Source organism: Terrapene carolina, unplaced genomic scaffold, assembly GCF_002925995.2.
Source record: "Terrapene carolina triunguis isolate 2854851 unplaced genomic scaffold, T_m_triunguis-2.0 Scaffold714, whole genome shotgun sequence".
In the NCBI taxonomy this organism is placed as follows: Eukaryota; Metazoa; Chordata; order Testudines; family Emydidae; genus Terrapene; species Terrapene triunguis.
The window spans coordinates 6,352,222-6,367,049 of NW_020665065.1; the positions used below are offsets into that span (position 1 = coordinate 6,352,222).

At 41.5% G+C, this 14,828-nt stretch overlaps 1 protein-coding gene across 8 annotated transcripts in view; it reads left to right on the plus strand.

Moving 5' to 3' along the window:
• Positions 1–372: 372 nt before the first annotated feature.
• The window catches only part of LOC112107811 (cyclin-dependent kinase 11B), a 31,867-nt gene continuing 17,411 nt past the window's right edge, over positions 373–14,828 (plus strand). For 3 of the 8 annotated variants that reach the window (XM_026659958.2, XM_029913531.1, XM_029913530.1), the window contains exons 1-10: positions 373–459; positions 3,260–3,385; positions 4,174–4,289; positions 4,680–4,807; positions 5,545–5,683; positions 6,233–6,387; positions 9,093–9,215; positions 12,066–12,164; positions 12,284–12,442; positions 14,638–14,703. In XM_026659958.2, coding sequence (XP_026515743.1) covers positions 3,275–3,385; positions 4,174–4,289; positions 4,680–4,807; positions 5,545–5,683; positions 6,233–6,387; positions 9,093–9,215; positions 12,066–12,164; positions 12,284–12,442; positions 14,638–14,703 — 1,096 coding nt within the window. In that variant the 5' untranslated portion in view covers positions 373–459; positions 3,260–3,274. Of the gene's footprint in view, positions 460–3,259; positions 3,386–3,464; positions 3,522–4,173; positions 4,290–4,679; positions 4,808–5,544; positions 5,684–6,232; positions 6,388–9,092; positions 9,216–12,065; positions 12,165–12,283; positions 12,443–14,637; positions 14,704–14,828 lie in introns of those variants that run through there. The other 5 variants (XM_029913532.1, XM_029913533.1, XM_029913534.1 and 2 more) reach the window with 4 other exon arrangements.

The following is a 14,828-nucleotide window of genomic DNA, read 5'->3' on the forward strand; positions in this document are numbered from 1 at the left end:
CTGCGTGGCCCAAGCCAAGGCTCCGTGCCTCAGTTTCCCCATCTGTAAAAGCGGGAGAGCGAGCCTTTCCTCAGCGGGGTGAGACCAAACAGCAGCACGGTGCGCAGCTGACAAGCGCTCGTAACAAACAGCCCTGCGCCTCCTGGAGTCACCTCCCGCCGGTCTCCGGTCCCGGTAGGCTCCGCTGCAGCCGCGGGAGGTCACCCGAGCCCGCCTAGGCGGGAGGCGGGGCCTCGCGTCTGACGTGTGGGCATCGCTCAGCGCCTCCGGGCCTAGAGGCTGCCTCGCTGCCACGCACCCTCAGCTTGGCCGCATGCGCGCAGCGTAGGCTGATGGCCAGGCCCACTGCACCACGGTCACGCCAGTACGTCATCAGGATGCGCCGGAGAGCGGAAGTGACGCGTTTGTCCCGCGCTGGCTGGCGCTGCAGCCTCTCTCCTTAGTCTCCGGCGGCGGGCGGTAAGTTTTCTGCTAGTCGCTTCCCCGGTGTGGGCCCTATGTTAGTAGCGGGGCTCGCTGTGGAGTGGGGCGCCGGGTGGGAGGAGGGTGTCGGGGGCCCAAGGACTGGCGTGAGGAGGGGGAGCCTGTGGGGGCAAGTGGGTCTTGGAGGCTCTCGCCGGGGGGCTTAATGTTGGGGTGCCTGAGGGGAGAGGGGAGAGGTGGAGATTGGGGACCGGTGAAGGGGGTGAGGCTGGATGGGAGCGGTGAGGTAGAGGAGCTTGGGGAACTGGAGAGGGGGACGAGGCTGATGGGGGCAGGGGTGAGCCAAGGAGTGACACAGTTGGGAGCATGAGGTGATAGGCTGAGAGTGCTGCGTTGTGGGGTAAATCTGCACAGGAGTGGGGGGAGAGACGGGGGACCCTGGTGTCGCACTCAGAATTGATCAAACCATGTCCCTGTGTATTAGGAAATTGCTTGGGAAGTCCCCAGACGCCTCCACGAAGGGGTATCTGAAACATAGTTGCGGTTGATTTGTGGCTCTTAGTCCTGACTGGCTGGGAGTCTAGGGTCCAGCAGAACTTAATAAGACACACCTGGGAGTATCCTGCCACTGAGGAAGTGAGGCCAGGAGGATTCAGATGGCAATAGGGTTTGCAGTGCCTACACACTGTTGCTTCTTGTGTGTGAATTTAGTATGCTACACATAGTACATAGTGAGGCACTCTTAATGCATAGTATAAAATCATTCTTTTCAAGAAAGAGGCAACAAATGGCAGGAGGGCAGCATGCATGGAAGGCCAAGCACTGAGGCTTTATTTATATGGGAAAGTCTTTTGGTGTAACCTAAGGTGTGAATTTAAATAGATATAGTCATATGGCTACGACCTCCTATGTGGACACGCTTATTCCAGTTTCTTTGGTATAGCTTAAACTCCTTCCTCAGTGACAAACTAAACCAAAACAGACACACTTATATTGAAATAAGAGGGTCCATGTGGAGGAACAGGTGTGTTACAACCAGTAACATTTTCCTATGTAGGCAAGGCCTGAAGCAGCTCATCCCACAAGAGAATCATAGCATGAAGTGCTTGTAATGTTGTTTCCACTACCCTTTTACAAAGGAGGAAAAGATTGTCCTTGTTCCTTACCACCCCTGCAAAGTCATTATATACAGTATAAGTCATTTCTTCCCAGGCAACCTGCAGAGACCTCTCTTCTTTCTTTTTCTTGGAAGCCCTTGCTGCCTTACTTCAAAATGACCCACATTTGAAAAGTATTTGAATATAGTACAGTTTAATAAACAACATGCTAAACCAGGATGTCTTCATTCAGAGTCTCATTTTTGTCTGTGACCCATTCAGATTAATTGTGGGTTGGATATCAGAGCCCAAGGTGGTATAATATACCAGGATTCCTAATGAGGGCTGTTTGAAGAGGCAGAAAATATTTTGACATTTTCTAGCTTCATCTGGCCTATTTTCACACACCCCTCTTGGGGGAAAAAATATTTTGTGCATATTCTGTGGTGACAGACATGGATGCAAAAACGTGCACAGCTTTGCAACAAATTCCCAAAAGGCTCACTTCTGAATGTTTGTGACTATTTCAGCCACTTCTACTAGTGGGACTTTAAATATGAAACTAACTTTTACCCGTGTGTGCCTCTGAAAATTGAAATACACATTTGAAACTATGTAAAGGTGTGCCTATACTGTGATTGAATCATTTTTAAAGTAAGCCATGTTTAGCTGAAGACCGCCTGCCTAGGAGGGTTTGACCATGGTTATAAAATATATATTTTTAAATTTGTACTGTGGTTGCTGTCCTTACTAATTACTTTAATACATTTTAAAAGTTGTGGTTCAGACAGGATCTTGTTCACTTAGTACCTGATGCTTAATATATGCAGCAAATGAGACTAGTATGAAGTAGGAATAAAAACAGGTTGAAAAGGATCAAGATTTGTTGCTACTATTTGATGGCCATTATGTTACCTAAATGAAATTGATTAGTGGGTCTTAGTCCAGCTCTTTGTAGAGATGTGCCCACTGCTGGTACTGACATATTTGTTGACAGTCTCAGCAAAGAGGCCAAGCATTTAATGGGACTGAAGAGACAGAATTATCCTTTTAATTAAAATATATGTTTTCTGGTCAAACCCAAGGGATGTAATTAGGGGATGTCCTTGCTATGTCTGTAGTGTTGGATGAATAGAAAACTAGAGTTATCAGTCTAGCGGCAGCCTTATTCACTACCATCAAATTCATTTTGAAAAAGGCAGAATGGCAAAAAACTCTGCTCTATCGAAAATGTGGCATATGAACTGCAGTGGAAGGACTGTGCTGGTGACAGAGCAGCAGCAGCTCGAGGACAGATGGGGTTCAAAGCCTTCATAAATAATCGTGCAACCCCAGAAAATTACCTCTTTTCACAGCGCTAAAATAATAAGCCATAAGACTAGCACATTTAGGTGTCTTTGGATCATCGTGACTGGCAAGATATGAGGCAGTATTGCAGAAGTTGCACTGATTTAACTTAAGTTGGTTTTTAAACCAATTTAATTAAACTGTTGCACAAATGGTGTAAATACTCTGATTTTAAACCAAACTTATTTTGGTGTAGCTTAAGTCAAGTGCTAACTAACTTCCCTTTACATAAGGTTCTGTGAAACTTGGCACATCACATCATAATTTTTAAATGTTTATTTGTATATCGAAAGTTCATTTAAAACTTACCTAAAACATTGACGTAACCAATAGCATTGAATATATTATATTTCAAATACATCTACCTCCATTAATGTGGTGTTCTGTTTCAGTTTGTTCTGACTCAAATGGGTGATGAAAAGGACTCTTGGAAAGTGAAAACTTTAGATGAAATTCTTCAGGAAAAAAAACGAAGGAAGGAGCAAGAAGAGAAGGCAGAGATAAAACGCATTAAAAATGTAAGCTGTCTCTTTGTAAATAAACAGTTCTAATTAAAGTGAGGAGGTTTAATTTTTTTTCCCCTCATTTTTCCATTAGAACAAGGCTTCCTCTATCACTATCAATGAAGTTCTTTTGTACTTCCATATTTAACAGGTGAGCACTATCTCTAAGTGTCAAAGCTTACCAAAATGTTGTGCTTTGTTAAAACCTGATTGGTAACACACTAGATCTTTTACTTTGCTTCACAGTTGTTGAAAAGTCTGTCTGAGAAATCAGCCTGGTTAATTGGAAGCTTTAGTTGCAGTATAATTAGACTATTTTGGCCTTTTTGAAATTTTATAGTGCTCCTGTTTTTAAAACTGTTCCTGATTGCAACAGAAAAAATGTTGGGCCCACTTTATAAAATGATTAATTTTTTTTTGCCCTAAATAATTTTTGCTTATTCTAATTAAAAAGGTGTTATAGGTGTCATTATCACTTGTTTGTATTATTTGTTGAAAGGTTTTGTCTTTAAAAAACTACCATAAATTAGCATAGTCTTTGAGTTTTTGCAGGTTAGTTTTACTCAAGTAGACTGAATTTATATTGCTTCAGATATTACAACATATTAACTACATCTGACTGCGTGATAGCTATAATTAAAATCTGTACATTTCATAAACCACTGATTTTTGTTGAGTGTCCTATAGATCATTTGGCTTTACTGCCAGCAGTGGAGTTAAACATCAGTTTAAAAAAATACTGCTCACTGCAAGAGAAATTAACTGCAATTTGTTTTTACCCTTCCTTCCCCCTTCCACCATAGTCTGATGATCGGGATTCAAAGCGGGATTCCCTTGAAGAGGGGGAGCTGAGAGATCACCGTATGGAGATAACAATCAGGAATTCACCTTACAGGAGAGAAGATTCTATGGAAGATAGGTAAGAATAGAGGAAGATAATGCTTCTGGATGTGGACGTTGCCTTAGAAGCAATAAAATCTAAATGTTCTCTGTGTGTTGTGGTTAAAGCAGGTCTGCTGGGTTCTTTTTGATACTTACCTTGAGTCACTGAGATTCGTATATCTTAGTTTACCCATCTATTAAAAGCAATTTAATAATATCTCCCTACCTCACAAGAGGTTGAAAGGGATTATTAATTTTGGTAACATGCTCCAAACTCCTCAGATGAAAGGTGCTATGGAAGTGCTAAATATTATTAGATTAAATACTTATTCCTTCTCATAAAGGGTGGAAAAGGAGCAACAATTCATACTTTTATGATAAATTACCTATTACTTTCCTGTGCTTATTCATATAAATTGCATTTTAGAGGAGAGGAGGATGATTCCTTGGCTATCAAACCACCACAGCAAATGTCACGGAAGGAAAAAGCACATCACAGGAAAGATGAGAAGAGGAAAGAGAAACGTAGACATCGTAGTCATTCAGCAGAAGGAGGTATTGTAGCTGTTGTTGTTTAACATTTATATTGCACTAGCTCTTTGAGGTCAAGCTGATTGGGGCACATTGTGCAAGGCACTGTACAACCATAGTAAATGTCAGTTGCTTGCCCCAAAGAGTTAGAGAAGACATAACAAGTGGATGAGATTAGGGAGCTGGGGTGGAGGAAATGGAGAAAAACATTCTGAAAAAGAAATGTGAAATTCATAGGAATTCTTGCTCAGTAGTTTTATGTCTGACTCCTTCATTTCTTCTGTTACATTTAATCTGGTTAAGGGGTTTGTGTTTGTATGTTTGGTTCCCCACTCACCCTGGAGGAGGGAAACCACTTTGCGACAGGGACCTTTTAGTCTGATCCTGCTGCCTTTGAAGTCCATGTTAAAACTTCCAAGGACTCCAGCGGTGCAGGATTGAGCCCTTTGTCTTTATACCTATCCATAAAGCTCCTAACATGCTGTTACTATAAAGTAATACATAATAATAAACCTTGCTTTTCTGTTGTTGGTAAACTTTATATTTTTAACATTGAGTATGATACATGCAAGTTTTTATTATCATTTAATTTTATTTACAACACAGTTCTAGGTCAGGATTTTGCTAGTACATACTAAGACCAGAACCACAAAGCCCTTAAAATTAGTGCTTTACTCTACCCTGGTTTGTTCTTTTGCTTTTAAAGAATAGGAACATCTTGACTATAACAATCTAGCATTTATTTTTATCTTTATTATTAGGGAAGCATGCCAGGGTAAAAGAGAAGGAACGTGAGCATGAACGTAGGAAAAGACATCGAGAAGAGCAGGATAAGGCTCGACGTGAATGGGAAAGGCAGAAGAGGAGGGAAATGGCTAGGGAGCATTCCAGGAGGGAGAGGTAAAAATCCAACCCTTACTCTGCAACACCCAAAGAAATTCAGTTAGATCAGTGCCATTACCCCAGTGAACATGCGGTGTAATAAGAGGCTGGGATCTCACCTGCATATAAGCACCTTTTGAAGTGGTTTCATTACCGGATATCTTTCTAACACTAAAGACTCTGTTTGCTGCTGTTGTGCCGTAATAAGTGATTGGTGAACAAGTCAGTTCTGAAGAATACAGTGGGCTTCCAAGGCTTATTTAAAAAAACAGCTTTTTAAGCCTACTTATTTTTTATTTAAATTCCGACAGACTGCAGAACCTTGTTTTAAGGTGGTCCCAACACTCTGTGCCAACTGATAAAGAAAGGCAGACTAGAGCAAATCTGTTTTAAAAGATTAATGTCTGCCTCTGTAAAGGACTGCTTGTGCTATTGGCAAGTACACAATGATATCACAATTTTGTTGTTAGTTGGCACTGAAATTGAATAACTTAGTAGTCTATTATTGCAATAGTAACAGGTTTAGATTACAAAAACAAAAGCCCAGACTTCAATTATATAAAATAGGCAAATGAATGTTTCCAGGGATCGTCTAGAGCAGCTTGAGCGAAAACGAGAACGGGAGAGAAAAATGCGAGAGCAACAAAAAGAGCAAAGGGAACTAAAAGAACGGGAAAGGCGAGCTGAAGAAAGGCGCAAGGAACGGGAGGCCAGACGAGAAGGTAACTAGCTCAGTGTAAACAGTAAAAGGGGGTGTTAAATGGAACAACAGTGGAATTTAGATAAAACAAACACCTCTTTTATATAGGCCAATGCCAGGGTTTTATTTAAAAAAAAAAAAGAGAGCGAGTGAGTGTCTGGCTTCTTTATTAGTCATGAACAAGAGGACAAAATCGCACATGGGGATAAAGAAAGCAAGGTCTTTGAGCTTGTATAGCTTGTTCTGTACTGTGGAACTCAGGCCTATTGGTATTGAAGCAGGCCATTAGTCAGTTTTCAATAGACACTGTATCCTTACCTGTTCTTTATTTACGTACAAGATAAACTTTTTACGGGTCATTGATTTCCACTTACAGTGGTCAAACTGGACCTGAAATGTTTCCAGTTTGCAGAATGTTTTACATCCCTTACATCATACATTTAGGTAACAAATGATTAAAATGAGGGATTAAGTGTTTTTGATTTGTGCCTAGATCGAGGCACCGGAGAAAATAAGGACACTCCCCATTTATTTTTTATCTTGGATGCCAGTATTACCTTACTGTGACTCTTGTTTTGTAATCAGTTCTCATGCTGTTAGTCTCTCATTTGCACTTTGTACTAAACTAAGGGGGACTGTAGCCTTTTAAGAATCTTGATCTGCCAAAAGACAAAATGTTTAAGAACTTAAGGAAATTAAACAACATGGTATGGAACTTTCTGCTGCCAATGTGAGAGAGAGTGGTTAGCTTAGCGTGCATACAAACTTGGGCTATTGCAGCATTGCTAACGGTATAGAGTAAGCATTTTAATAACTTTTCCAATGTCCCTCTATTTGGTGCTTCTGAAAGTGAGACTAGAACCAGGAAAATTGCAGGGAGACGTTATGCAAGTGTCCCTTACGTGCATCTTTGCCACTGCATCTCAGTCCTCAGCTGCAACACCCTTGCTGTTTCAGTCCTGGTCCATTCTTAGGCAGACTGCCATGTATGCCAAATTGTGTGGTAGCTGTATGATGAGAGGCATTGTGGTATAGTGGATAGAGTACTAGACCTGAGTTTGGGGGAACCTGGATTCTGTTCCTGGGTCTGCTACTAGCCTGCTAGCTGATCTTGGGAAAGTCACTTCATCTCTATACCTCAGTTTCCCAACCTGAAAAATGAGGATAATGACATTTACCTGCTTTGACATCTGCATGCTTCAGATATACTTAAAAGGGGGTATTGTCAGGTAGTTTCTCTCTTTAGGTTTTTATACTGTGCCCATTAATAGAAATGTTTTTGAGATTTTGAAAAAAATCAGAAACTTTTTTTTAAGCATTCTCTTAAACTTCATGAGAAAAAGTAAATGAAATTTACTATACACAAATTAGTCTAGCTTAAATGCTTACATTGAATAAAATACAGAAAGCAAACACTAAATAAATAGTTAATTCAATTTTGCAAAATATTTCAATTTCAATAATATAAAGTGCTCTAGTAACTAGAAATTAGGAATTGCCTAGACAGTATGGCAACTATGGCATTAAAATACCTATATAGATTCCACTATGGTGGTCAAAGATTGATCTACCTAAATTCATCTCTCTAGAGGTTGCAGTTGATGGACTGTACTTTTTACGTTTCTTATGAAGCTTCTGCATGAAATAATATATTAAATTCATGTGGCACCTTCTGTCCCCAAGTTCCCACACACTCTTTATAAACTTAAACAATGCACAGGGATCACTTCATCCGCCTCTGAAACATAGCCACCCATGGGGTGAAATGTGGCAGCTTTTGAACAGCTCAGAGCAATTCAGGACAAGAAGTGAAGAGGATATATTCATAGTCACTTGAAACTTCAGGGGGAATGTGTACAGGAAGAATGTAGTTACAGAAAGGAGTTTGGCCAAATAATGGAAAAACAGGTTATACGAATGTGGGAATCAACATATAAACCTTTTTACCGAAAAGTGAAAAAATTAGTACAGTTTTGCAAATATTGGTGTATGACTGTCATAGAAAGGCAATGGAAAGGAAAATACTATACATCTTTCATTACTCTCTTTGGAAGGTTATTCTATAGTCCTGTAGGTCTCACTTTCTGAATTTTTTTCCAAATATTTGGCCTAAAATATTTCTTAATTTCATCCCTGTTACTCCTTACTTGTATTCTCTTTCATCATGCTAAACAATTCCTTTCTCTTCTTGATATTTACACCATTCGAGTATTCATCGACAATTATCCTGTCTTCCAACTTAGTCATTGCTTAGCCATTTTCACCTTATTTAGTGTTTGATGTTTCCTCATGAATCAATCCCTCCTGCCTCTTAACTTCTTAATTCTTTTCTGCATCTCCCCCAGTTTGTCTACTTTGTTTTGGTAATGAGCGCTCTGAAATGAATGTAATACTGCAGATGTGGTCTCGGAGAGTGGTAAAGAGAGGGATTCGCACCTTCTGACCCTAAGTTATGATGCCTCAGTATATATAGCCCAAATATGTATTAATTTTTTTTACTGCTACTGTGCCATTTTAAAATGGAATGTAAGTCCTTATCCAGATCATTAGCTTATCACCAAAGTCTCTCTTTTTTTTTTTTTGGAGGTGCAGTTAGGGTTCTTTTCCTTTTAAAAAAGAAATAAAAATGGTGCCTCAGACAGCTTGCCATGAAAGAGGAGAACCTTTGTAATTAGTAGCAGGAAAATGTAATGCCTTTTTGTGTTTTTGTTTTTGTTTTTTCACTAGTTTCTGCACATCATAGAACAGTGAGGGAAGATTATGGAGACAAAGTAAAAATAAGAACCTGGAGTCGCAGCCCATTACGACAGCAAAGAGAGAAGCTTGAGCAAGGAGATGGCAGGAAGCCAGGTAGTGTTTGTGCTTGGTAATATGCCATTGCATGACAGTTAAAAGGACCTGCTGGGGAAAAAGGTGTGAGGGGGAGGGCTTTATTTTGGCTGCTAAAAGGAATTCCATGATACTTTCTTGAAAGTATCACTCAATTGGAGAGACAAATGGTGGCATGGTACCAAAGTATGAATGAGGAATGGCAAATAAACTATTATCTGGATGATTTGCTGATGTTTGCAGGGACCCCATATAATATGCTGTTAAATTCAATCATTCTTTCCTTTTTAGTAATAACAAGTCTTGAGAAATGCTCACTAATTTCACTAAACATTTATTATGCCTTGTCTAACTGCAGGGTATATTTTCCACTGAGCTTTGGTCCATTGACTGTTGCATAATAGGTATTTCACCGTAATTGTGTCCAAACATCCAGCTGTTTACTACTTCAGTCTAAATCATTACGTCCACATGGCAGGGACTTTTCTTCATAGTAATTGTGCACATTCTGGGAGGGTATCCCATGGTGCTTTGCCTTGCTGGGTTGCATTCTGGGACTTCTCTCGCAGCACATTGTGGGTTACATAGCAGAAGCCATCTGGAAGCAACTGGAATTCTGGGACGTGAAGTCAAACTCACAAATTTCCATGACCAGTCCTGCCATCCCATGATTCATCTTTTTATTTTTATTTTTTTTGTGAGCCAGCCCTATTTTCAGATTGCTGTCAGCCAGCATGAACAGAACTGTGCTCCACATCGCAATGCAACAACAACAAATATGCAGAAGGAGATGGAGATGTATTTGAGATCTTGCTGCCAGGTGGCTTTTGCTTTGGAAGTCAGCTGTTGCACCTCAGCTATTGGCTGGTAGCAAGCAAGGATAGCAGGCATCCATGTGGCAGTGGTCACATAATACTGAACACTTAAGGGAGCTCTCATGTTGGTGCGCTGCAGCTCTGGGATGAGCTCTGTGCAAATCTCTAGGAAAGTGGCCTTTGTCATCCTAAAATTATGTAGCCACTGCTGGGCATCCCAGGTTTGTCGAATGTTTCCCACCGGACGATGCTTCTTACCTGAGGCCAGAAATGGTGCTGCACTGTGTGAAGCTGCTCCAAGAAAAGTTCATCTCCAAGCAGCTGCTTGGTCTCCTCTTCTGGTATCTCTTCCAGGAGGCTCTCAAGAGGTTTCTGAACATTGCCTCTTTTGCCCTGCATTTCTTCCCCCTCAGGTTACCCAGGCAGTCAGATGCTGATAATAGTCCTATCCTTGAGAAGCCTGGCACTTGAAGGAACTGGAGTGGGGAGAAGGGGCTGATAAAATTAACATGCAGTTGTGGTTCCTAGTTCGGTTTCTCTGGCAGCAATGATAAAATATTTCCCCATCTACTTTGAAAGACCACCCTCATAGTTTCTTCCTAGTCGCGGGAGAGGCTTGTGATGGTAACTCGTTTTCCACCTTATTTCCCCTGTGCCTATGGACCTTGTTGCAATGAACTGTGTTTTACTTCAAGGATGTTTTGAGGAGTGGAAGACTATTCTTGTTTGGACAGCATGGTTTGGTGGTATGTGCCATTACTTAAATGGTGTAGAGGGTTTTGGGGACAGAGGCGGGGGATGCAGGTTAGTAACTGCATCTGCACCTCTTCAGGCATTCCTTACATTGGAGGATGTTATGCTTATAGAGGTGACCAAGAAGCAGAGAAGGCCCTTTTTTGAAAAGTATAAGGGCAGACCAGACAGATATGCATTCATGGTATTCACCAGAATGGTCCCCTTCCCAGAGTTGCTGCAGGAATTGAAGGGCATTGTAACCTATGCTGGTAGAAACTATAACCAATACCAAAATACTGCAATGTTTGTGCCAAATTAGAGTACTTTTTTGCCTATTTTATCTCCCCAGCAATCGTGTACCATGTCTGCTGCAAAATAAATACAGTTCTGCAGTGATAGTTCTTAACCTTGAGGGTTAAAAATGTTGCCTGTGCTATGACATGTACTTCAACTTTACTTATGCTATATAACAATGTTGCCTACGCTTGAATGCCTTAGTCTCTTGACGTTTGTGAATGACCTCTGACTCTTTTCTTACATTTGTATCTTAATTCCCTCCCAAACTAAAAAGCCGCCATTTGTATTATCCTCTTGAATACTTTTAGAGGAGAAAGGAGCTAACCATTGAATATTATTAAGCTTAATTCAACTTTACAGAAACTGCAATATAGTTTAAATATTACTATGATTCTCATCCTGTACAAGAAAGAAAACACTTCAGGTAATATTCTGGCTTGGAAAGTTCAGTTTGGCTCCCAAGCCATAAAATTAACCCTTTGGGTTTCCACATTTTTAGAGGCGCTGATTATTAACAGAAAATATTCAGGAATTGAAATAACCATATCCTCTGGTTAAAGTTCAGTTGTGTTTTTATTTTGTTGTAAACCTGAAAAATGAGTGTAGTCACTGTACATGCTGCTGTGAATAGTCAGAAGTGGTGTTGATTTTTGTGTTTGTATTTGTGAAATTGTGCTCTAATGGTACTTTAATTACAGAATTAATTACCAAATTGTGCATTCCTCACAATTCATGTAGTGGGGTTTATTAATAACTCGGTGTACTTCAAAAAAAAAAAAAAAAAAAAGTCTGAAATACAGTTCAACTCTTCCACTGTTGATCCTGCTGCACTGCGGTTCTTAAAGTTATGTACTGTTGATTTCAACAGTATGTGACACTATACCAAGTACATTCAATAGCCCGGCGGGTACATTCTGCTGGATATGACTGAAATATTTGGCAAGGGATTAAAGAAGATAATAATCTAGGGTTCTTGTGTGTTCAGCACTTGATAAAGAAACTGGTCTGTTTTTTTGCTTCTCAGTAAAAGAGGAGAAAACAGAAGAAAGAGACCTGCTTTCAGATTTGCAAGACATCAGTGACAGTGAGAGAAAAACTAGCTCAGCAGAGTCTTCGTCAGGAGGTAATTACACACAATCAAATACACAGATTTTACCCTAGGAAATAATCATATTTGTGAGAAGATCCTTCACATGTGAGTGCGCCTAGTTACTTGTGTATTCTCTGCTTATCCCCTGACAGAATCTGGATCTGGTTCAGAGGAAGAGGAGGAGGAATCTAGCAGTGGAGAATCAGAAGAGGAGGAGGAGGAGGAAGAGGAAGAAGAAGAGGAGGAGGAGGAAGAGGAGGAGGAGGAGGAGACGGGAAGCAATTCTGAGGAAGTGTCTGAACAGTCAGCTGGTAAGTGGTAAAACATGACCACAAAAATGCTCACCCAAAGCACTTTTGCGCTTACAACTTTACGTTGTCCACTTTCTCTTTTTCTTGGTCACAGATGGCTAGAAACCTAAAACTTCTGAGGATAAGTAATATATTAGCCTTTCTGTATGAGGGCATAGACAAGTTATCAATCTAAGAAGCCAAAATGGGCAGTTCTGGAGATATTTTTGTCTTTCTAAGAGAGGTGTTGAAAGCCTCATCATTTGAGTAATTTTAAAACCATGTTGGACACTAGCAAATGTTCTATAGGGAACAGTCTTACACTAGCCTGGGGGATGGATTAGAGAAGTCTCTATCATCTCTTAATTATTTTTGGCTTTAAATTCTATTCGATTTTTTTTTTCATTTTTGAAAAAACAAATGGAAATAATACAAAAGAAATTAACTAAGCAAGTCTAGTAATTGCTATCTGTGTGTCATTAATTAGTAAACAAAAAATGAGCACAACAATGTGGGCCTGACTGCTGGATGTTTTTCTATTAAATCAGTGAAAAGTAACCACCAAATTTTAAAAGGTTTTCTAAGAGTTATTTGAATTTTTTTGTCACCAATAATTTCTAATTTTTTAAGCTAAGCTGATGTCACTGGACAAACTTTCTTCCTTCCTGTGACTGCAACATAACTTCTGACTGCCACTAATCATGGGGCTGTACATTATTTGTTTCAGGTGTCATTGGTTTTCTTGTGGGAGTCATCACAATAGAGCCCTAAATCACAGTCAGTAACACTTTAACTTGCTTGCATATTTGTTTCCAAAACTTCCATTTTAGGGCACAAATAGCAGATATATATGAAATTTCTTCATGCACCACATTTTCACCAACAGTCAAGGGGTTTTAAAACCTATTTTTAAAGCTACATTATAAGCTTATAATGTAAAATTGAAGAAAATAAGCAGAAACAGCAGCCACCAATGTTAGTGTTTCCCTGTTTTGCGGCTCACTTAATGTAGTTCAGCTGAGTGTCAGGGTACGTCTATACTTCGCCGCTGGTTCGGTGGCAAGCAATCGAACTTCTGGGTTCGATTTATCGCGTCTTGTCTGGACGCGATAAATCGAACCCAGAAGTGCTCGCTGTAGACTCCGGTACTCCTGCTCAGCGAGAGGAGTACGTGGAGTCGATGGGGGAGCCTGCCTGCCGCGTCTGGACCGCGGTAAGTTCGAACTAAGGTACGTCGACTTCAGCTACGTTATTCACGTAGCTGAAGTTGCGTATCTTAGTTCGAATTGGGGGGTTAGTGTAGACCTGGCCTCAGTCAGCGAAACTCTGCCCGCAAAGTGAAACAGAGGTACTGGGTTACTAACAGTAGATCATTGTGAGCAGGACCCAGAAAACTGCTTAAATGGCATTATTCCAGTGGTTGCCAAACTTTTGAGGGTTGTGTTCCCCCTTACCCCTGTTCGCATTCTCCCCCCTGAACTGGGAGCAGGGCCATGGCTTGGGAGGGTGGGAATGCGGACAGGAGTAAGGGGGCCAAGGTTGGAGCCACAGCTGCAGGTGAGTCCGGGAGCAGAGCCACAGCTGGGCTGCGGTCAGGGCTGGCAGCTGCGCCTGCAGCTGGGTGTGGCTCTGCTCCCAGCCCTGACCCCCAGCCTTGGCCCCGAGCCAAGAATGGAGCTGGGGCCAAGGCTGGGGGCGGGGCCAGGAGCAGAGCTGCAACTGGGCCTGCAGCTGGGTGCAGAGCTGTGCTGCAGGGCTGCCCAGAGGGGGGGGGCAAATGGGGCAATTTGCCCTGGGCCCTGCAGGGACCCCCACGAGAATATAGTATTCTATAGTATTGCAACTTTTTTTTATGGAAGGGGCCCCGAAATTGCTTTGCCCCAGGCCCCCTGAATCCTCTGGGCGGCCCTGCTGTGCTGAGGCTGGGAACATGGCCAGGCGTGAGGCCTGGAGCTGTGGCTGGGGGTGGGGCCAGAGCACAGCTAGGGGTGGGACTGGGTGGCGCTCCCTCCCCACCCCAATGGGGGCTGGCCTGGGACTGCTGCACCCCCCTTGAACGTTCCTCTATGCCCCCCTCAGGGGGTGCTCCCCACAGTTTGGGGACCTCTGCATTACTCTATAGCACTCGTATTGCTAGGTCACTGTATTAAGCATCTGTGTACATGAAATCAGAATGATATTAAGCTTTTTCTGTTGGACTTCATTCTGTTTTTTAGAAGAGGTGAGTGAAGAAGAAATGAGTGAAGAAGAAGAGCGAGAGAATGGAAATCACATTCCAATTGGTAAGATGCAAACATTGGCTTTAGTTGTAGCAGTTTTTTCCTTTTCTGTTTCATGAACTATGGATTTTAATGCACTGTCTAGAATGTGAAAGGGTTTCAAGATGTTCCAGCCTACCAGGACTTGA